At 39.2% G+C, this 23,415-nt stretch overlaps 3 protein-coding genes across 4 annotated transcripts; 2 read left to right on the top strand and 1 right to left on the bottom strand.

Moving 5' to 3' along the window:
- Positions 1-414: 414 nt before the first annotated feature.
- LOC116204632 (cation/calcium exchanger 2) lies at positions 415-2,850 on the bottom strand. Its single transcript, XM_031536803.1, has one exon. The coding sequence runs from the start codon at positions 2,430-2,432 to the stop codon at positions 675-677; it is 1,758 nt and encodes a 585-aa protein (XP_031392663.1). The 5' UTR covers positions 2,433-2,850; the 3' UTR covers positions 415-674.
- A 6,367-nt stretch (positions 2,851-9,217) lies between these two features.
- LOC116204628 (disease resistance RPP8-like protein 3) lies at positions 9,218-12,281 on the top strand. The gene is made up of 2 exons (XM_031536798.1): positions 9,218-10,453; positions 10,893-12,281. Exons 1-2 carry the CDS (start codon positions 9,475-9,477, stop codon positions 12,116-12,118), a joined length of 2,205 nt encoding a protein of 734 aa, XP_031392658.1. The 5' UTR covers positions 9,218-9,474; the 3' UTR covers positions 12,119-12,281.
- A 2,085-nt stretch (positions 12,282-14,366) lies between these two features.
- LOC116204629 lies at positions 14,367-19,782 on the top strand. Of its 2 annotated transcripts, XR_004156384.1 has the most exons (4): positions 14,367-14,719; positions 15,381-15,642; positions 16,448-16,595; positions 19,589-19,782. XR_004156384.1 is itself a non-coding variant. In XM_031536799.1 (3 exons), the coding sequence occupies exons 1-3, from the start codon at positions 14,534-14,536 to the stop codon at positions 16,513-16,515; spliced, it is 516 nt and encodes a 171-aa protein (XP_031392659.1). In that variant the 5' UTR covers positions 14,367-14,533; the 3' UTR covers positions 16,516-16,739. The 2 variants fall into 2 exon arrangements, 1 of the variants encoding a protein (XP_031392659.1); XM_031536799.1 differs by lacking the exon at positions 19,589-19,782 and having other exon boundaries at positions 16,448-16,739.
- Positions 19,783-23,415: the final 3,633 nt, after the last annotated feature.

Genomic DNA, 23,415 nt, shown 5'->3' with positions numbered 1-23,415 from the left:
TAGCTTATAATTCAGTCATCCCGATACAGCCACTAGAAACTCAGAACTCCAAACCAACCGGAAAGCCCGAGAACTTGAATATCAACTTGACCCAACAACGGGCTTAATCAGAAAAGGTACGGTCACTGCAAAGGTTTCTTGGATAAGCCTCGGTCATGGTTGATGCCATCATGATTGGAGGAATGCACAGCACGTCTCTGGCACTGAGGCCCTGAACTCAGATGGACAAAAGCGCTATGGGACCGTTTTTACTGGGGAGGACAACTTGGATCTTCTGTATGATTATTTGTATTTCTGAATCAATCAATTCGTGGAAACATGCTCTCGGTTCGAGAAAACCCGAGCACTTTGATTATAGAGGAGATATCATACCATTCACGTGTCTAAGTTCATGATTGATATCGGAACCAGAAATCATGAATTGAACAGCTCTGTATTATCTGCTTCATTCATTTGTACACATGTTTCCTATTACATATGATTTATGTCTGTCCTACTGAACAGAACTAATAGAGCACAACACGACACACTAAACAACTCCCTCAACAAAAAATACAGCCCCTATGTGTAATTCACTGCTAGACAGCAAAATGGCGATAATAACAGCTATACACAGAATTCATTAGCATCGGTTGAACCGTCGAAATTAAGATCTACGTGAACCGTGAAAATGACTAGAGAAGCGTTTGAATCAGGCGAAGAGACAGAGAAACCAAATACACTGCTATAAGTCCTCCTCCCAATAACCCATCGAGCCTCATATCTCTTCTCGGCAGAACCATGAGAGCCCACACGAGCCCAGCCACCAGAAACCCAAACGTTTCGAGGAGTTCTGAATCCTTCGGGATCACAAGAGGTGAAGGATATTTATACCAAGAAGCGGCAACCAGAGATAAGCCCATCCCAAAAAGTGCATTGAAGATGGGGCCTGCATAGCAGCCTGACAAGGCCACTTGGGTGCCAGCCTGCCCTCCGTAGATTGCCATTGTGCTGTTGGTAATCAGATCCCCGATCGAGTTTCCCCATGCTAGGACAGTTAGCCCTAGGATCGAAGGGCTGACCCCGATAATGTAACCGAGTGAGACTAATAGACCGACTAGTTCTTGAGCTATGATGTAACTCCATGTGATGCTCATCAGGAAGCCTCCGATAAGCCATGGAAGAAGGCACTTCTTTGGTGGATTCGAGGTCTCAGTGGTGAAGAGAGTGACAACTCCCAAAGCAATCCCGATTGCAATCCCAAATCCATATACCACAAAACCGGTGCTGATTGACATATTTTGGTCTTGAAAGTTCCAAAGTGCACAGAGGAGAATTGGAGCCAAAGTTGCCGAGGCAATTGCATAAGGTTTAGACCATCTCTCTTCGCTTACAACGGGAATAGTCAGTCTCCGGGGCAAATACAGTGGCAATTGAAGGAAGAAAACCAACCAATCACAGGAGGACGGAGGATCAGTCCTAAAGCACTTCTCGATCTCGACTTCCACTCTCACTCGATTCCCATCTTCGGGGTTGACATCATCCAAAGCAATAATATCTCCCTTCTCTTGCACTCCATCTAATATTGGGATACTCAGCTCGTCAACACACCCGTTACCAGAAATGGCATCCCCTTCCCTTTCATCCCGTTCGCTCCCCCAGTGGTAGTGCGATACATAGACAAGCACGACATAAACTACATACATCAAAGAGAATCCCATTGCACCCCAAACATTTATCTCCCCGTTAATCAATATCACAAGCAGAAACACGAGGACTAGAAGAAAGAACAGCACATCCCTCACGAAAGCAGGTTTGTTGATTTGAAAGTTCCTGCCCCGAACCAAGAAGCTTATGGTCCCAACCACGACGCAGGACACGAAGGCGGCTCCACCGAGCACCGTGTTGAGCCCCATGTCCTGGGTCCCGCTGCCCATGAAGGACACGAGGCTCGAGAAGACATCTGGGGCACCATTTCCGAGCGAGAGCAGGGTGACCCCGGCAATCGGCGGGGACAGCTTCAGGAGCTTGGACAAGCTCTCGAGTGACGAGCAGAAGTACTCGGAGGCCGTGTTCCCCAGGAGATAGAACAGGACAAGCAGCCAAAGGATGAAGAGGGCATACCCCAAATATGGAGATTCACCAAATTTGCAGTAAAACAGGTAGAGGTAGTTAACATAGCCCTGAGACACGCAGGGCCTGTTGGATTTAAGGTAATGGCACTTAGCCTTGTAGCCATCTAAGCTCCGCAACGGCTCGCAGCTATCACTGCTACCATTACCAGTACTGTTACTCAATGGAGGATTACTCCTGCCGAGGAAAAGGACATCCGCAGATGATTGATTTTTAGGATGAAAGGTGATGAACAAGAACCCCCATGACAGAACAACGAACGAGACGTTCAGCAAAACCAGGTAAAGGTTCCTACTTGACACGAAGATCTTCACACCCATCACGGGGAATCCACAATTCCTCGGAGATTAAGCTTAAAAATGCCGATTTGGGCAGTAAATGTAAGATCAACCCATGATTCGTGAATGGGGATTTACTGAGGAGGAAGAGAGATTCGGTGAATCCGAGGAAGGGGAACCCACCTCTGGACAACGCGTGTCTGGTGCGATATTGAATCAATCTGCGTCTCGGGGGAAGAATGCGAGCAGGGAGGGAAGCTTTTGGGAATTGCTTAGCACAGAAGATATAGTAATATTGTGGAAGCCATTGGAGGGGGAGGTCGACGAGGTACAGAGGTGTGAAATGGGTGGTGTTCATATAGGAGGCCGTGGGAGGAGAGACTGCCGACGATGAGATGAGCAAGTAGCTTCGCTTGTCTCCATGGGTGGGTCACGCCCTCCGAGGTTTGACAACGATACTGAGACAAGCAAAGATCACATCCCATGCGTCCGGGCGCACGTGCGCCCTGTAATGACTTACAGTTGTAGCGCAATGGCATTCTGGGTTTGATTCTCATCGACTTCTCTCGTACGTCCTATCTCCGGATTCTCAATCCTCTTCGGGTCATGATCCTCCTTTCTGACCCGAAAAAGAATTATTCAAAGACAACTGTGCTGACGAGAGTGGAATATTATGATATTATCATTGCAATTAGTATATTACTCATCGCTGAGAAAAATAAACATTTCTTGTGAATACAGAAAATTCACGTTGTGAGAATTTTATCTTTTAGCGGACCGACCTGACTCGACTAAATTAATTGAGATTCAATTGAGATTCTGGATATTAAAATTCACACCAAAGAAATATAAACATTGGAATCGCACTGAAATTAAGTTTGATTTAATTTGATGAAGATAACAATAGTGGAAAAAAAATATGAGAGAGAATTAAAAAAAAATAATAAGTAATAATTGTGTTGTTAAATTGAGGAATAAATATTGTAATTGAGACAAATATTGAATAATTGAGAGAATTTAATATTAAAAAATTAATAATAATAATAGATAAAAAAAATAAAAGAGAATTTTAAAAAAATAATGATTGTATTGATGAATTGAGAAAAAAAGTAAAGTTAATTTTTGCATATAATTAAATCAAAGTCTCGCTATTCCCTTCTCCATTAATTATAAGTTATTGAACAATTCATAAAATATCCCTCCATCTTTTGTACATTAAATACATACGTGCATTTTCTCGGGTAGTAGAATACAAAATCAGTTAAGCCGTTAGGTTAATTTTGGTATCTCCATAAGTTAGTTTTAGCATTAAATAAAGTTCACGCTAATCATTTTGCGAGTAATAAGAAATTGTTCTCGATAGCGCAGTCAATGAATTTTATCTCCAACCCCGGCGAGTAACCCATCAAACTTCCCTGGTAGTCTCGCCCGTGATATGCTCGAGCAGAACTGATCGACATTATGGCCAATATTCAGATATAGCACGTATTTTAAATGTGCAATGCGGACGCAATACGGAATCGTATTCCGAATATTCCAAGCAGATTGAGGTGGGTCCCGCGCCAGCCCTCATCTTCTCAGGCGGGCGTATGCGCCTTGGGTGGATATTTATTCATGAGGGGATTATATTATTGTAATTGTAATGACTATAATTAAATTAAAATTAAAATTAATAAATTAATTAATGAGAAGGACACGTTCCGGCATAGTCTTCCTTTCGTACCGGAGGGAGACGTATCGGATTCGCCCACCACTTTCAAGATCCACTCCGTCTCGAAGAGTAACTAGGACCAATTCAGTTCCGTTTTCATGTTCCAATTAAACACTTTCCATTTTTGATTATTCTCAAAGGAGAATATTATTCTTTTTACCAAACATCTGCGGATCCAATCACGATCTTATAATAAGAACAAGAGATCCAAATGATCTTACCTTAAATGATATAATAAGAAAGAATTAATAAAAATTTTTTAATAAAAAATAATTATAATAATTATTAAAGTGATTAATACCAAATTTTTAATTTTATATAATTTAATTGATATTTCCTAGATAAAATCATCAAATAACTTTTTTCATCCGCTCAGAAGGCGTAAATTGGATAGTGGAGTAATGATTCAGTGTTATAAGAAGATGCCATGTATTATTAATTAATAATCATATCCATCCATTTGAATTTAATGCGCGTTCAGACAAATTTGCTTTTCGCATCTTGCTTTCTTGATTTTTATATCCTCGTCTACGCGCAAGAAAAAGTTAAATGATAAAATCAACCGGCCGACGATATCTATTGTCTGACCCATTCATCAATTGATGAAAGATGAACAAATGTTTCGACCTACCGAATATGACCTTTTAGTAGAGCATCGAACTGCAACGAGCTCTACTTCACCGTATGAGTTGAGATGGGTTGCTTGTTTTCAACTGACTTGGCATGTGGCTCCAAGATTTGATCAATAAGCATTATTATCTGTAAGAATACCGATGGTACAATGATTTAGGGGAAATTTCCTAGACGATCCTACATAATTATCATACCAGTAGTACTCTGTATTGAAAAATAGAAAGATAGGCTTGGTTAGCGTTTCAAGCATCCTATACTACGGCCAATCTTAATTCGTACCGTTAAAATAATCTATTGCTGACAACTAAAGATATTGTTCGTGACACATGTTATAAAGCGCTTCGAAGAAGATTATCCCCTATCTAGAGATAAAAGTGTAGCAATCTTCTTTACCGGTCATGATCAATTAATTCGATTTTAGGATAACTCTCGACAAACAAAAACGATAGTGATATTATTACGAGAGAATATCGCTAGTGATAAACTCAACTATCATTAGATAAACTCTACTTGTAACGTAGGAGTTTGAATTTCAATAAAAGTATCTCATGATCATGGTCAAATAGATGTTTATATTAGATTAGTTGTACTCAATAGATTCAAAGCACTTCAAAATAAAAAAAATAAAAAAATAAAAAAGTAGTATAATCTGAAGATTGAATTTGACTGTCGAACAGAGTGATGCCCTTTGTAAAAATCCATGCTCGAAACACCATGAAATCATGTAAGATAGTACTCAAGCTCCTTTTTATTTTTTTTTACTGAATAAAAAGTTAGGCCGAATTATTAATTTACTATGATTGTCTCAACTAAGAAAATTTAATCGTCACAGAATGTTCATTTAGTCATAACTCGTTGAGACTTTTAGTCCAACTTGATCACTGCAGCTCCACCAACACACTAGTGAATTAAGTCAAAGGTCCATTGAATCAAGTATTATGGATCGACTACCACCATCTCATAATACACTCGCATAGTGACGAGCTCTATGTCCTCAGTGGGATTTAAACTCGTGATATTTAAGTGAAACGCTTAATACTTAACTACTAAACTACCGTGCTAGTGGTATACTCTTTAATAAGCTGCTTTCACGGCAGCATGGCCGGATTACCTATCCCGTGGGATTGCAGCAAGATTATTCATTTAAATCTCCCAAGTCAGTGTCGCTGTGACTTGTTTAAGCGGAGGCCCATTGAAGCCCACTCAAGGCCGAGCCCACTTATTCGGCCCATTTCGAAAACTCGGACGGGCCACAAATCGGGTATAACCCGAATCTATTTGGAATCCGCCCACGAAGCTCCCTTCTCCCTTCTCTCCGTCGTTAACAACGAGAATTCTGGTCCAGAGAGGGTCACCATTGGCGATCAAACCGAAGCTTCCCTCTAATTTCTTCATCCGGAGTTTCAATTTCGTCATAAATTTCCTCGCTACACATGTTATACGGAATCCATGGATTCTCTAGCTTCGAAGGTGGCCATGTCATCTGCTAATTTGGCCGGAATTTCTTCGCCAAGATTGTTTGACATGAATAGTAGGATCTGCCGAGGTTTTGGTGCAAAGGAAGAGGAGACACGGTGAAGAAGTTGCGAGCAATCTCTCCGAACGGTTATGTTTGTCACTCGGCCTCTGATGGGGTAAGATTCATCTCTTTTTTTTTTTTTGGTTTTAATGTTGCGTTTGGTTTCATAGTAGAATTTTAAAATCAGGTTTTGATTTTGAAAAAGAGTGGTATAAATAGGACCCACCCTTTGACTTTGTATAAGTTATGTTATTTTGTTGTGGAAAAAAGTGGTATAAATGGGGCACACTCTTTGACTTTGTATGAGTTATTTTGTTTTGTAGTTGGTAGAGTTAATTTAGAATTTTGATTCTAAAATAACACTATGAAACCAAACAAGGCCTAAGTATTCAATTCAATGCATTTCGGCTGAATCTTGATCGTCAATTTTGCATCTTTTAATGGCGTTTGGGATGAACTACTAGGAAGAATCGATAATGGTGCGTATCAAGTTCATTTGTATGCTTGCAGGCCGAAATGATGACAAAAAGTTGATTAAAATTGACTAGAAATTGGGAGGGATGTCAAATGAACTTTTAATTAATGGATATGACCTTCTCGGTTCTGTTCAGTTTCATGGTTTTCACCTGTAGTTTGTGTGTGTTTGTAGATTGCAGGTTGGTGTGATTTGTCTCTCGGGTTTCCATTTGTAGCATTACGTGATTTCTGTTGTTGAAATCAAGGTAAAACTTAAAGAGTAAGATTGTTTTATTGCTTACAGTAGCCTATTATTTTTGCTCAATTACCAAAGAGGAAAGCACAGCTCCGTTGTGATACGATCAAGATGAATTTATAGTTCGAAAATTAGAAAATATTTCTTAATGAATGTCTCTTTTATTTTATTTGGTCTTCCATATGATTCTCTTCTGATAAATTCAGTTAAAATTTGAAGGCCATACCAATATGTCAACTCATAACTGATACATTGCTTGCAATTTTTTTTTTCCTTTTTAACTTAAGGACTTAAAAAATCTAGATTTATAGTCGGGGAACATCCTCAGAATTACTAAAATGGAAATTGACGAGAAGCAATCCTCAGAATGACAGGACCACTCGGAGCAGTTTTATGATAAAATGCAAAAAGTAGTGGTCGAGGGACATGAAACGGTACACGACTCGGCCTCGAAATCGGACACCCAAAACAATGTGCTCGACCTGCATTTGGGATCTATATATGCCTCCGACATTAAAGAGGACAAGAGGCACGTCCGAGGGGGCTCTTAATCATTGATGATGGCGAATCGGGCAGTGAATGTGAGATCGACCCATGATTCGTGAATGGGGATTTAATGAGGAGGAAGAGAGACTCGGTGAATCCGAGGAAGGGGAACCCACCTCTGGACAACGCGTGTCTGGTGCGATATTGAATCAATCTGCCGTCTCAGACGGAGAATGCGAGCAGGGAGGGAAGCTTTTGGGAATTGCTTAGCATAGAAGATACAGGAATATTGTCGAAGCCATTGGAGGGGGAGGTCGAGGAGGAACAGAGGTGTGAAATGGGGGGAGTTCATATAGGAGGCTGTAGGAGAAGAGGCTGCCGACGATGAGATGAGCAAGTAGCTTCGCTCGTCTCCATGGGTGGGTCACACCCTCCGAGGTTAGCCGAGGCTATGCGAGAGACACAGTATATATAGATAAGCTCCATATATATATATATATATGTAGAAAACATATCATGGTCACTCATCTCATGATTTCATTGTCATCGTTAAAATCCGATTACAATGAATTAATATATCTTCCTAACACTTCAAATATACGCAATTATGATTTTCTCCTTAATAATCAATTTGCGAATGCATGAGAGTTTTTAATTTATAAATAAATCAATTTAATCTATATTACAAATGGGAGAATGAAGGCAGTTGGGTTGACTTTCCTTCTCCCAAAATACCCAGACAAAAGTAATAATCATCTCTGTTATGCAGTTGTGTGATGGTCTATAGGTGCAGTGTGTTGTGCGCTTTAGCAACATGAATAATATTCCATGTGGTGTTATCAGAATCGAACCGAATATTAAACCGGTCGAGATATGAATTTATGGATTCAATCGTGATTTAATGGGTCAAACCACACGTTTAATTATAAAATAAATAAATATTTATTATTTAAAAAAATCTTCACAATGCCGTGAAGATGAAGATTAGGGTTTCATAAATTCATTTGGCTTTTGAGTTTTTTGCTTTCCAGATTCACCTTTAGGTCCTTCATCTTTAAAAATTTCTAAACCAATCCAACTGGCCGGTTCACATGGATTTGCCTAAAAACCGTCCAATTTTTTGGGTTCACCGATCTATTTATGCATTTTCGATTTTTAAGCCAACCGGACCGGATGTAGGTCCCGTTTCCGGTTCTAGTAACCGTGATTATATGTAAAGGTTAGGGCTTGTTTGGTTTTAGGATAGTATTTTAGAATCAAAATTCTAACTTAACTCTACTCACTACAAAACAAAATAACTCATACAAAGTCAAAGAGTGGACCCCATTTATACTATTTTTTTCCACAACAAAACAACATAATTCATACAAAGTCAAAGGGTGGGTCCCATTTATTCCACTCAAAATCAAAATCAAAATCTGATTTTAAAATCCTACTATGAAACCAAACGCAACCTAAATTAGGAAAGTAAAATTCCAGGTCGGTATTGATTAATAGGGAAGGTAATATTCAGTCCAGGTATAAATTAAATTAGGAGAGAATATACTTGTTTATATGATTCATCTCGTGAAATATTAAATAATCAATTAATTAGGAAACAAACAACCGAAACCGAAACGGAAACTTTCCTCCGAAAGAAAGATCAGAAGGAGAGAAGGAAAGATTTTTATTTCCAACCGCCTTAATAGATAAATAAGGCAATTTCCTATTTTGAATACCAGCGGCCAACGGTCTGATTGTTCACTCCATTCTAGCTGTTGTTTGTTTGTTTGTTTGTTTGTTTCTTACATTGTACTGGCCTCAACAACCTCCTCTGCTCTCTCACACTTCAACAGTCGATCTGAGTGGGTGAATTGATCAAGATTGATTTGATTACTACTTTTATTGTTCCGTCGTCTCTCTCTCTCTCTCTCTCTCTCTCTCTCTACAGTCAAGCGATCGAGATTAATTACTGAAAACAACACGAATCACCACGCAGACACGAAGATATCCCACGAATCCATCGATCCGGCCACCTCCCACAATGATAGTCGCGTCTATCGCCCCTGTCCTATCTGCATTGAAGACACTTCTCCAGTATCTGCTCACTGCAGAGGTGATACCTCTGTTCGAGGTTAAGGTTCAGGTTGCTGCCCTCAGGAGACAATTCGAGGACCTCCGCAGCTCCCTGTCGCGAGCTGTACTTGAAGGACAGAACAAGCCCGTGGTCTCAAAAGCTATGCGCGTTCTCTACGACTGCGAAGACATTATTGATACTTACAAGGTCAGAAGAAGGTTGAGGAATCCGTTGCTCAGGCTGAAGATACTGCATGAGGTCGCGAACCGAATCGCGGAAATTCGCCCCATGCTTGCCGAAGCTGCTCAAGCGTGCAGCGTGCCGCCTCAATCATCCCCCAGTCTTCCATCATCCTCCAGTCCACCTCCATCGTTCCCTGATATTCTTCCGAACGTTTGTATCGGGAGAGAAGACAGCGTGGAAGAGATCGTGCGCGCTCTCCTGGAGAAGCCGTCCTCCGCGTCCAGTCATGTGGTTTCCATCTTTGGGATCGCTGGGCTCGGGAAGACCACTCTGGCCAAGAGAGTCCTCTCTCACCCTCAAGTGCGTTCTGGATTTCAAAGATTTGCCTGGGCCTGCATGTCCCGCGGAACAACCACCCGAGACTTAGCTGCAGAGATTTTGTGCAGTGTCTCCCCAGACCTGACAGCCGAGGAAGTCCACGGGATGGAGGAGAAGGTTATAATCGATAGGCTGCGCGAGGTCCAGCTGAACACGAGGTGCCTTGTGGTTCTGGTTGATCTCCGGAGTGAAGCAGACTGGGACCGGATAAGCCGTGCATTCCCTTTGCGTGAAGGACCGAGTAGGTTGCTAGTAACCACCCGGAATAGGACATTATCCCTGCACATAGACCCAATCAGGCTCCACGATCACTGGCTCCGTTTCTTGTACGAGGAGGAGAGCTTCGACCTCCTGATGCGGATAATCAACCGTCCCGAAACGGAAGGTAACCCAATAATCCAAGCTAGCAAGAAGTTTATACTTACACGTGCTTTTGAGTTTTCCGTGCATACGTATACATATTGCTGCGGGAGAGTTATATATTATATTACTGGTGATTGAATTCTAAGAATTTTTGTGTGTGGAGTACCGTACGTGATCTCTGACAGAAGCCAATGCCATGCTTCCTGAACTCTCAGTGCTAGAATTAATGTTCCTGGTCTTTTGCCGCATTTATCGTTGCCAAATAAACTCTAGGGCATGAATTTGTTGTGTGATTCAACTTGTGTTGTTTGCGGGATTTCAGTTCTAAACATCCAAGGAAGGGTGGCCTAAAAGAATGGACTTCTTTTGTGATATGAACATAGTTTCATCTTTGATTTATGGAAAAAGAAAAAAGATGCATCAAGAGCTCTAATTTGCTGTTCCGAATTGGTGTTGTTCAGGCCTGGACACGGGCATGGAGGATTCAGCAAGAAAATTGCTCAAGCTCTGTGGAGGATTACCCTTAGCTATCTCCACTATCGGTGGCATTCTATCTAGGAGAAGCACCCTAACTGATTGGGAGGATGTCCGGAAGAACATTGGCCAAACCCTGAGGCATTTGAACGAAGGCCGGACGTTATGCAAGGTGGTGCTAGATCAATGCTATGATGAGCTGGACCCTAAGCTAAAGCCCCTCTTGCTCTATCTTGGCCTCTTTCCTCAAGGAGCCGAAATCACTGGAAAACAGCTCTTCCACTTGTGGACGACAGAAAAGTTCTACTTGCCTCACAAAAAGTTGCCTAATGAGGGCAAATTAGATTCAACTTTAAAGTTAAAACCTCTGGTCGACTCGGGTATCGTTCAGGTAGAAGAGGATAAGCCGACCAAACGGATCAAGAGTTACCGCCTTAATAATTTCATCAGAGAATTATGCATCTTAAAGGCACGCGAGGAGGATCTCTTGCATGTTCTCGACCTACGGAGCAGCAAGGAGCCAGTAAAGGTAATTGCTTCTTCGGGATTGAAAGATTGCAGCAAAATCCAGAGGCTATCTGTGCTTCTAGGCAGAGATGCTAAACGAGACTCCTGTCTCGGAAACATACTTAAGGCAAAGAGAGCTCTCGACCTGCGAACTCTTTTCTTGTTCGAAGAGAAACCGTGTGAAGGAAGGAACTGGAAGCAGATGGGTAAATTGTTCAAGAAATGCAAGCATCTGAGGGTCCTAATGATTGAAGGGTTAGAGTCAGTGGAGGGGTCTGTTCCGGGATCAATAGGAGATCTTTTCCAATTGAGGTACCTCAGCTTTAAGAACACTCAAGTCGAATGCCTACCCCAGTCATTGCGCAACCTCGTAAGTGTCAAGACCTTGGATCTACGGGTGAGATGTACCCCCACATCTCCAGCAGTCATCCTCCCTGATGTCCTGCAGAAAATGAAACGGCTAAAACATCTTTACCTCCCTCGCCATTTCACCACCACTGATGACAAGAGGAAGCTGAGATTCTACCACCTGAAGAATCTTCGGAACCTGAAAAACTTCACTTCATCAAAGTGCAAAGAGAGTGACTTAGCTGAACTGACCTCTCTCCGAAAACTCACTGTGATTTGCTCTGTGGAAGAACTTGATTGGTTTTCGAGCTTTGCAAGAGATCGTAAGATTACATTCAAGCACATCCCTTCTCATTGAACACTTCTGTCTAGATGTAGATGGAGTGTACTTGGTGTAAATACATCCTTGTTTTTATCAAGCCATTGTAATCGCCGCACCATGTAAGTGCCGATTTACTCCTTGGAATTTTGTACACGAATCTGCCATCTGTTGTTCCAATTTATTGGCCGGAATAATTCCTTGTTAAGTTCCTTTTCTCCCATTTTGGCAAATGTTAAAGCATAAATTGAGGCAAATGTTGAATAGTTAAGGGAATTCGACATTAAAAAATTAATTGTAATAATAGATAAGAAAAATACGAGAAAGAATTTGAAAAAAATAATAAAAAAGTAATGACTTTGTCGTTGAATCGAGGGAAAAGTAAAGTTAAATGAAGCTTAGTTTAGTAAACAAATAAATTAAGTCTCGTTGTTCCCTTCTCCATTAAATGTATTATTAGTTTTTGAACAATTCATAAAATATCGCTCCATCTTTTGTACATTAAATACATACATGCATTTTCTCGTTTAGTAGAATACAAAATCAGTTATGCCGTTAGGTCAAGTTTGGTATCCCCATTAGTTCTAGCATAGCATTAAGTGAAGTTCACGCTAATCATTGAACGAGTAAATAAGAAATTGTTCTCGAAGGCACAGTCATTATGAATTTTATCTCCGACCCCGGCGAGTAACCCATCAAACTTCCCTGGTAGTCTCGTCCGTGATATGCTCGAGCAGAACTGATCGACAGTATGGCCAATATTCAGATATAACACGTATTTTAAATGTGCAATGCGGACCCCATACGGATTCATATTCTGAATATTCCAAGCAAATCGAGGTGGGTCCCGCGCCCGCCCTTGTCTTCTTAGGCGGGCGTATGCGCCTTGGGTGTATATTTATTCATGAGGGGATTGTATTATTGTAATTGTAATGACTATAATTAAATTAAAATTAATAATCAATAAATTAATTAATGAGAAGGACACGTTGGTACGTGGCGATTTCCGGTATGCGGTTCCTTTCATACCGGAGGGAGACGTATCTGCCTCCCGGGCGGCGTAAATGGATTGTGGAGTAATGATTCAGTGTTATGAGGAGATGCCATGTATTCATTAATTAATCACATCCGTCCATTTGAATTTAATGCGCGTTCAGACTAATTTAATTTGGTTTTCACATCTCGCTTTCTTGATTTTTATATCCTAATCTACGCGTAAGAAAAAGTTAATGATAAAATCAGTCGGCCGACTATATCTATTGTGTGACCAATTCATCAATTCACGAAAGATCAACAAATGTTCGACTTACCAAATGTGACCTTTTACTTGAAGGTCGAACTGCAACGAGCTCCACTTCACCGTATGAGATGGGTTGCTCGTTTCAACTGACTCTTGGCATGTGGCTCCAAGATTTGATCAATGAGCATTATTATCTGTCAGAATACCGATGGTACAATGATTTAGGGGAAATTTCCTAGACGATCCTACACAATTATCATACAAGTAGTACTTTGTATTGAAAAATAGAAAGATAGGTTTGGTTATCGATTCAAGCATCCTATACTATGACCAATCTTAATTCGTACCGTTAAAATCATTTGTCGCTGACAATTAAACATCTTTCATCTCGTGATAAAAGTGCAGCGATCTTCTTTACTGGTCATGATCAATTAATTCGATTTTAGGATAACTCTAGACAAACAAAAACGATAGTGATATTATTACGAGAGAATGTCGCTCAGTGACAAACTCAACTATCATTAGACAAACTCTAGTTGTAACGTAAGAGTTTGAATTTCAATAAAAATATCTCATGATCATGGTCAAACAGATGTTTATATTAGATTAGTTGTACCCAATAGATTCAAAGCACTTCAAAACATAACAAGAAAAAAAGGGAGTATAATCTGAAGATTGAATCTTACTGTCGAACAAAAGTGATGCCTTTTGTAATCAAGTATTATGGGCTTGCTACCACCATCCCATAATATACCCACATAGTGACGGGTTTTACGTCCTCAGTGAGATTCGAACTCGTAATATTTAAGTGAAGCGCTTGATACTTAACTACTAAACCACCGTGCTGGTGGTGTACTCTCTAATAAGCTGGACTACTTATCCCGTGGGATTGCAGCAAGATTATTCATTTGAATCTCCCAAGTCAGTGTCGATGTGACTTGTTTAAGCGGAGGCCCATTGAAGCCCACTTAAGGCCGAGCCCACTTACTCGGCCCATTTTGAAAACTAGGACGGGCCACATATAGGGTATAACCCGAATCTATTTGGAATCCGCCCGCGAAGCTCCCTTCTCCCGTCTTTCCGTCGTTAACAACGAGAATTCTGGTCCAGAGAGGGTCACCATTGGCGATCAAACCGAAGCTTCCCTCTAATTTCTTCATCCGGAGTTTCAATTTCGTCATAAATTTCCTCGCTATACATGTTATACGGAATCCATGGATTCTCTAGCTTCGAAGGTGGCCATGTCATCGGCTAATTTGGCCGGAATTTCTTCGCCAAGATTGTTTGACGTGAATAGTTGGATCTGCCGTGGGTTTTGGTGCAAAGGAAGAGGAGACACGGTGAAGAAGTTGCGAGCAGTCTCTTCGAACGGTTATGTTTGTCACTCGGCCTCTGATGGGGTAAGATTCATCTCCCTTTTTCCTCCTTTTTTTTTTTTTTTTTTTTGGTTTTAAGTTTTCAATTCGATGCATTTCGGCTGAATCTTGATCGTCGATGTTGCATCTTTTAATGGCGTTTGGGATGAACTACTAGGAAGAATCGATAATGGTGCGTATCAAGTTCATTTGTATGCTTGCAGGCCGAAATGATGACAAAAGTTGATTAAAATTGACTAGAAATTGGGAGGGATGTCAAATGAACTTTAAATTAATGGATATGACCTTCTCGGCTCTGTTCAGTTTCATGGTTTTCACCTGTAGTTTGTGTGTGTTTGTAGATTGCAGGTTGGTGTGTTTGAGGATTGTATTTCGAGTGGAAAGGGCCTATGATTCTTTTGTTTTTGTTACATTTCTACATTCAGAAGCAAAGGAATTGATGTTTCCGATGGCACCATCCTCTGTGTCTCCTACTGATTGAACTGCATTGGTCTGTTGTGCTTGTGTATGATTTTACCAGTTTAGTGCTCTGTATTAATATCGGGTTTCTTGGAGGCTGATCAAGTTGGCCATTTTAGACTTGAGATCAGCGAGATCAGATCATGGAACTAAAGGAGCAAGACCTTCCTTTTTTTCTTTTCAGTCTTGCTATTTGATTTCTGAATAATGAGCTAACTTTATGCAGGCTGATTTGAGGGCAGTGGGAGACTCTCACATGCGAAGGAGCAGTCTTGAGTCTCTCTTCTGCTATGACAAGCCTATCCCGGAAGAGAGAATCGAGAAGCCAGTCGGTCTTTCTTTATCAGCAAAAGCTATTGGAGATAACCCCAGATGCAATGATTGCGAAGCTAAAGGGGCTGTCCTTTGCGCTACCTGCTCTGGCTCTGGCTTGTACGTCGACTCAATATTGGAGAGCCAGGGGATTATTGTCAAAGTCCGTTGCCTAGGTAGAGATCCTTTCTTTTCTTTTTAGTGCTTTTCTATATCTGGGTTCAGCTAGTAAAAAGATCCACTTGAATAGGAACTGAGACTGCCATTTAGCCAGCTGACTTATTTAGTTTGAATACAACATACCACTTGCATTTTGTCAATTTGTTACTGAGGCTCCATTAGGGAAATAAAGTTTATCTATGTAGTACTTGTTTGCTTGCGAAGTTCAACAAATGAACTTGATATGTATTTGGTGGTGAGTTTGGGCTTTATATATACCTAATTTTGATTATGAAATGCGTGTGGTAATCAAGACGGAAGGTGATTTTAAGAGCTCTTGCTTCTCTCACCAGAAATATAATATTTGCTTTCTGAAGCTAATCAATGAATCCCATCTGATCTGAGTATTCCTTTCTGGTACCACCGCTTGATTTGCATTGCATCTATACTTAACCATTACTTGTACCTTTAAGAACTGTTTGGTGTGTATCTGTAACTTTTTAGATAACAGCGTAAGTCGTTTTTGAGTAATTAATAATCTATATTTCTTAAATGGCTGGAGTTCTATGTGCCTCTTTCATCTGGTAAAATTGTGATGAACAAATAATCCTAGCATTTAAAATTCTATTTACTGTTAACTGAAAGGGGAAAATATTCAGGTAGCTGAAAATTCTAACCCTACCTGTTTCAAAGAAATAATTTTTCAGATGCCCTTCATAATTCAATTACTCCTAAGATGTGTCAACCTCTGAAGCTTATCTGTTTTAAGTTTTCCAACCATTTCGCTGATTGTTAGTATCTGTTATGTTATGTATTCTGTAGGTTGTGGTGGAAGTGGCAACATTATGTGTTCAGAATGTGGCGGCCGAGGTCATCTCGGAGATAAATAAACTTGGCCTGATTTGTCTCTCGGGTTTCCACTTGTAGCATTATGTGATTTCTGTTGTTGAAATCAAGGTAAAACTTAAAGGTAAGATTGTTGTATTTCTTACAGTAGCCTATTATTTTTGCTTAATTACCAAAGAGGAAAGTACAGCTCTGTTGTGATACGATCAAGATGAATATGTAGTTCGAAATTAGAAAATATTTCTTATTGAATGTCTCTTTTATTTTATTTGGTCTTCCATGTGATTCTCTTCCGATAAATTCAGTTAAAATCTGAAGGCCATAACAATATGTCAACTCATCACTGATACATTGCTTGCATTTTTTTTTTCTTTTTAACTTAAGGACTAAAAAAATTTAGATTTATAGTTGGTGAACATCCTCAGAATTACTAAAAGGGAAATTGAGGAGAAGCAATCCTCAGAATTACAGGACCACTTGGAACAGTTTTATGATAAAATGCAAAAAGTAGTGGTCGAGGGACATGAAACGGTACATGAGTCGGCCTCGAAATCGGACACCCCAAACAATGCGCTGGACCTGCATTTGGGATCTATATATGCCTCTGACAATAAGAGGACGAGAGGCACATCCGAGGGGGCTCTTAAGTGAAGGAAGGCTTCCAGGTTGGGACGGTCTTCGTCGCTCTCATCGGTGTTGACCTCACCGGTCTCGGACCAAAATCCTACAGTAAACTTTTAGAGGAGAATGAAAATTTTTTGAAGGGGTCGTTGTTGAGAATGACAAGATGGTTCAAAGAACAAAGGGGGAAGGGGGAATTGGCAAGTTAAAGGCAATTGGTGTGTAGGACTAGACAGCTGATTGCTCATGCAATGAGACTGAGTGGGTCTCAGTGGTCTCTTTTCCATGGCAGAGAGAAATAAGAAAGAAACGGATATGAGGAGAAGGGAATAAAGAAGAACTTGCTGTCTTATTGGTTGTATTGCATTGCGTCTTTCTTACAATGGGACCAAAAAGAAAAACAGAAGTAAAAAAATTGTCTTCTAGGGTTTGTGCAAGTTCTTGTTCTTGATTAAACATTGTCGTGTCTATTCAATTTTTGCCTACGCAAAACAACGTTATATATGCTTATGATCTGTTGAATGAGAAGAAAATTAGCCCTAATATGATCACCTGAAAACGATGTAGTAGTAAGCGCCATCTCCTCGTCAATGTATGTCAGTTAGATGTTGTTAATTTATGGATTATGATATATCGCTCAATGCACTAAATTCACTTTCTATTTTTTACTCCATTTGAGGGGTTTGTTTAGAAAATATTTCTTAGGGTTTCCATTGGTCAGGTATGATGTAACTACCATATGTGATATAGTTAAAAAACTGTACTGTTAATGCGGAATTTACTTATGCTTCATGATGAGCTAGGTAAGCTGATGCTCGAGCATGTACTCATCCCAATTATCAATAAACTGATGATACTCCATGGTTTCACTGAAGAAATAAATGGAATTATTGAGGATGTTAACCTCAATTATCAGTAAACTGATGACACCCCATGATTTCACCGTAGAAATAAATTGAATTATTGAGGATGTTCTGCTTTGCGGGCAGTTTTGCTATAAAGGAGCTTATATCTTTTCACAGAGGGGATAAGCATTAAACCTGCTGGGGCTAGAAATAGTGTGGGAAAATGCCTTTTATTTATTTATTTTATAATGAAAAAAAATGTCTTTGTTTATTTCTTTATTATTCTTTTTTCCATTTTCTTGTGAAAAAAAAAACAGTATAAAAGAATTAGAAAACGGGAAGTGATTGTCTGCTTATATCTGGTAAAAGAAAAAGGAAAAGGAAAAAGCTCCGACATACTTTAATTACAGGAGTACATATTTACATCTGCATAAACAGAGATATTGGGAACAATTCTCCAGGATGTATAGACATCACTAGTGGGCAAAAGCGTGTGCAGGATTTCGAAGGACATAGAATTTTAGCCTGGAGGGCATCTATATAACTTTTGAATAGTTCAAGGATGATTTCTAAATAGCCTTCAGAATGGTCCTAAAAGATTTCACACGATGCAGCGATGATCGGTGTGGTAATCTTTGACAAAATTACAGAAGCAGAATGCTAATGATAGATGTGTGAAACCCTCTCCTTGACCTACTGGGGTCAATCGGTGATGACCGAAATGTGGACCTTTTAATAAAGGAAAAATTTCTCGGAAAATTTTGTTTGTCTGAAATTTAATTATGGCAAGGACATTGAAGCAATACCAGTCAATGACAACACCATACCAAGAAGCCTCAGCCCATTCATTTTGGCTTTGATATCATGTAAAATATTCACTGGACATATAAGCGGTTGGACTCATCTTCTACCCAATAATTCGAGTTGGTAGGTTGTGGTACCCAATCTCTTATAAACTCATTAAATTTTTCTTAACTTTTTCATGTGCGATTCTAAACTCTCAACATGCATAAGAGACGGCAAACACTAAAAGTCATTTCTTTTGAGTAATCAGAAGTTTTTGGAGCAACATTATCCCAAAAGGAGTAAGATAATCAACTTTGCAATTTTTATCGAATTGTACCTCTGTTTTTTGCTATTCATTGCATGCATTTGTTATTTCAATTGATCGTGGGATACATATTATGCTTGCAAAAGTTCTTATTTGTTCAATAAATCTAAGACCTGCATGAAGTTCTTAATCTCATCAGTTGGAGATTTAATTGATAATCATCTTTTTAAAAGATTCAATCAAGAAAATACGCGGCAAACCTCTTTATTTAACTGCAAATTGGAAGCGAGGGAAACGCCGTATGGGACCGAAATTTGTGCTGAAAAATAACTTTCGCTTATTTAATTAATTAAAATAATTAAAGCTCGTCCCTCCGCAAATCGAGGCGGACAAATGTGGAGCCTAAATTTATTATGCATTTAAAACATCTTTAATTAGCAATTGCTTGTACCTATAAGAACTATTCGATGTGTATAGCTGTAACACTTTTGATAATGACATAAAGTAATTAAATTACTCCTAAGAGGTGTTAGGCTCTAATGCTTGAGTTTTCCAACCTTTTTTTTTTTTTTTTGTTCCTATCCGTTATGTGTTGTGTAGGTTGTGGTGGAAATGGCATAATTATGTGTTCAGAATGTGGAGGCCGGTGTCATCTTGGAGATAAATAGACTTCTTGGCCCCGTTTGTACCAATTCGGTATTCATATGTCGCATTATGTAATTTCTGTTGTTCAAATCATGGTAAAAGTAAGACTGGTTGTATTGCTAGCAGTAATAGCCTATTTTGATTCCACATTAATTATAGCAAAAAGAACATCACAGATTGTCTTATAAAAGACAATATGAATGAGTTCATCTTCTGCCATCTCTCGCTTAATCAAACTAAGCCTTGGCGTTACGATAGCGCCACATGTTATGCTTGTAGTCACTGAACGTAAGACTGGCATGGAGTATTAGGGAATGCTTACTTGATAAGGAGTCAGGCTTCCATGTTTTGCTTGTCTTCTCCCCTTTCCTTTTTGCAGCAAAAACAATCAGCCAAATTGAAAGCCTAACAGTTCTTTCTTTTCTGAAACCCATTAGTCTTGGGCAATAGCAGACAACCCTTGTTGATAATAGGGCAGCTAGCTTCTTCTCTCATTAGTTGGAGATTTAATTGATAATCACCTTTTAAAAGATTCAGTGAAGAAAAGACATGGTAAATTTTTGCATCTAATTGTAAATTGGAAGTGATAGAGAGGCTGCATGGGACTGAAATTTGTGCCGAAGTATAACTTTTCACTAATTCACAAGTAAAAATAGCTTGCAATGACAAATAAATCTTCTATGATACAGTAATATAAGCAACAAATCCCACCTTTACATTACATCTTAAGAGAACAAAATGTGGAGAAAATAATCTGCGGACGGCAGAATCTTTGCATCATGTCGAACAAAATTATGGACATATATATATGCTTAACCATGATTAATTATCCTTGGCTTCCCATTATTAATGTACAAATAAATTTTTCTTTAATTTGATTTAGATTTAACTATCATTTTGGTCCATACAAAATTGTCGAGTCCTCATTTTGATCCTTCTAATTTTTTTGCCATCAATTTGACCTAACTTTCCTTAATCTGTTAATCAAAATGGTCCGATCGTCAAATCTATTGACGGAACCGTGACGCCCTCCGACATGGAATCCTACATGGCTAACAATGGAGTTTTTTCGGATAGGCGTCACGTTTTTGTCAATAGATTTGATGATTGGATTATTTTGATCTACGGATCAGGATAAGTTAGGTCAAATTGATGGTAAAAATATTAGGACTAAAATGAGGGTTCGACAATTTTGAAAGGACCAAAATGACAGTTAACTCTTTAATTTATCTATCATCAAAATCATCTATAACTGATAATCTATAATATAAATATATAGTAAAGTAAAATTGACAAAATTCATTATGTATTAAATGTTACAATTCCATATATTGGCAAATAAAAATTTAATATTATAAAATAATTCATACAAAAATCAGGAAATTTTTCTATGATTAAGTATGGATTCTTACTTTTTCTCTGTTCGCTTGGCATGTGGACGCATATTTACATATATGTATGTACATATATACACATACACATACACATACATATTACATATGAGTTAGTGTTATGGTATTAAACAAATCTCAATAGCGATTACTCTAAATTCTAGCTTATGAAGTAGCTTATGGAGCGGTGCCTCGACAACGACTAGTGTCAGGCCTTCTCATTCATCGAATATCAATCCATGGAAAGATGGATGGCTTAATGAACGTGCTAGAGGTGGTATGAGGATCTCAAAGATATCCAAGAATTTACAGAGGATGATACTAACGTAATTTCGTATCCACTAAGCGCGAGTGCAAACTATGGCAATGACAACTACTCCTTTTTCTACTGCAATGCATCAAGTGGTCAGCTCTACTTTGAAACCCGAAATAGCACTTTTCGAGTGACCAACATCAACAAGAAATTACATAGCTTTTCCATCCACATGGAAAATTCAACTGACTGCACTGCCACTGATTCAATGAGAATTGCTCTGCAATTTGACAAACCTTAGCCCTTCTTTCTTATCAGTTACGATGTTGTCCCAAACATCTTTAGCCCTCCTTCACAAAATAGTGAGTGGTTGAAGGAAATAGAAATTGATTGGCATCCACCTATGGTAGAGCCAGCCTACAATTTATCGAAGTCTAAGGGCTGCCTGGGCTAAACTGTGGCAATTTCTATAATGTAGTGAATGCATATCGCCAGAGTATGCAATAAAGGGATCTTTCTTCGGCAAATCAAGTATTTTCAGCTTTTGAGTTCTTGTCCTAGAGATTATCCGTGCGAAGAGTAATACAGGGTTAAACCTTCTCTGTGGTGTAAGTACTCTTTATCTTTCTGAATTTTTGCAAAAATCATTCTGGCTGTATGATTGTGAGACTTGCAACAGAAATGAGGCTCTCAAGCGCATGACATCGGCACTTTTATGTGAACAGAGCGATTCGAGCAAGCGCCCCACGATGTTAAATATCATTTCCGCTCTAAGCAACGAAGATGTAACTCTCTCAACTCCGAAATACCCGCCCTTGTCACAAAAAAGAGAGGCTTTTCTTCTGTAACTTCTCTTTCAAGTAGACCAGAGGTCCAGATTAATCATACTTTTGTGATAACCAACAGTCTAAAACAAGGACGGTAACATAAAAGCTGATGTAACTTCTAAAAGAGTACTATGTTTTGCTTTCTTTCACATATATTGTAAAGTAAAATCGACACATTTATTATAAAATGTCTTAGTTTAATATATTGACAAACAAATATTTTAAATATTATAAAGTACTTTATCCAAAGACTGTCATGTGTGTCGCCAATCGGGATGCCCCATTACTTGATAGAATCAGCTATTTTGATTTAGCCAAAGGTAGGAATCTTGTGGTATCAACTCAAGGTAAGATTTCCATACACTTTTGTAGCCAAGGTTGTCGAGGTAGCTTGCCAGATTTTAAGATAATGCAATTTTACGATCTTGAACACGGCAATCTATCCCGATCTCAACCAAAAGTTCTCAAAGGTAAGATAGGCCTAGGATAGCTAGTTGGATCATAGGATAGTAAGATAGTTATGATCCGATTGATCCTATCCCATACGTCTTTGGGTGATTTTAAAGTAATTCTAGGTCGAGCGAACCCCATTTTTTGGCCGACATTTTGGCTCATTCGATGACATATGACGGTAATGATGATGAAGATCTTCACGATGATTTCAATGACATATGATATGTTTTTTATTTTTATTTTTGTTCTCATTTGTTATTTCTATTATGATACTATGATTCGTATTTTGGTAACTTATGAAAATGATTTGCGCTGTTTTATGACCTCTTTTTGTGATTAGTGATTTTTGGAACACAAATTTGTGTGAATAAGAATTGATTTTTGAATCGTGAGTAAAAGGTTGTAAATGATAAATTCATAAAAAAGTATATATGTATTCGTTTGTCTATATTTTTTCATTATAGGTAAGATCATACGATCCTCGATGCGATCTTACGATCTTTAATCCTACGACCCCCTTATGATCCTAGTTGATCATGATCTTGACAACCTTGCTTGGAGCAACAATGTCGAAAGTGATCGTATCCGACACCCATTAAGTCCGAGGAGCATGATAGACAACTCCTGGACTCGGGGAACCAGGTTCTAAGAGAAGCATCTCGAGAAGGCATCATGAAGTGTCAGAGCTTTGCTCACCCAACTGATACATTTCTTCCAAGAATGCAACTAGGGTCTCTTAACTTGATGTTGTGGAAGGGATCCGACGACCCAGGCATTGGAAATTATATGTTCTAGCAAGATTAAGAATCCAAAGGCCAGTACATGAGCAATTCCGGTATTGGAAAGTGGGATTTGCAG

The sequence above is a fragment of the Punica granatum genome, chromosome 4 (genome assembly GCF_007655135.1).
Source record: "Punica granatum isolate Tunisia-2019 chromosome 4, ASM765513v2, whole genome shotgun sequence".
Classification (NCBI taxonomy): domain Eukaryota; kingdom Viridiplantae; phylum Streptophyta; class Magnoliopsida; order Myrtales; family Lythraceae; genus Punica; species Punica granatum.
Note: the sequence above shows the minus strand (reverse complement) of the source record. Positions and strands in the feature narration are given on the sequence as shown.

Bases quoted from the DNA above. Each gene is read 5' to 3' on its own strand.
- LOC116204632 (XM_031536803.1), bottom strand. From the start codon at position 2,432: ATGGGTGTGAAGATCTTCGTGTCAAGTAGGAACCTTTACCTGGTTTTG.
- LOC116204628 (XM_031536798.1), top strand. From the start codon at position 9,475: ATGATAGTCGCGTCTATCGCCCCTGTCCTATCTGCATTGAAGACACTT. The intron at 10,454-10,892 runs GTAACCCAATAA...GGTGTTGTTCAG, and splicing joins CAACCGTCCCGAAACGGAAG to GCCTGGACACGGGCATGGAG.
- LOC116204629 (XM_031536799.1), top strand. From the start codon at position 14,534: ATGGATTCTCTAGCTTCGAAGGTGGCCATGTCATCGGCTAATTTGGCC. The intron at 14,720-15,380 runs GTAAGATTCATC...AACTTTATGCAG, and splicing joins GTCACTCGGCCTCTGATGGG to GCTGATTTGAGGGCAGTGGG. The intron at 15,643-16,447 runs GTAGAGATCCTT...TGTATTCTGTAG, and splicing joins TGTCAAAGTCCGTTGCCTAG to GTTGTGGTGGAAGTGGCAAC.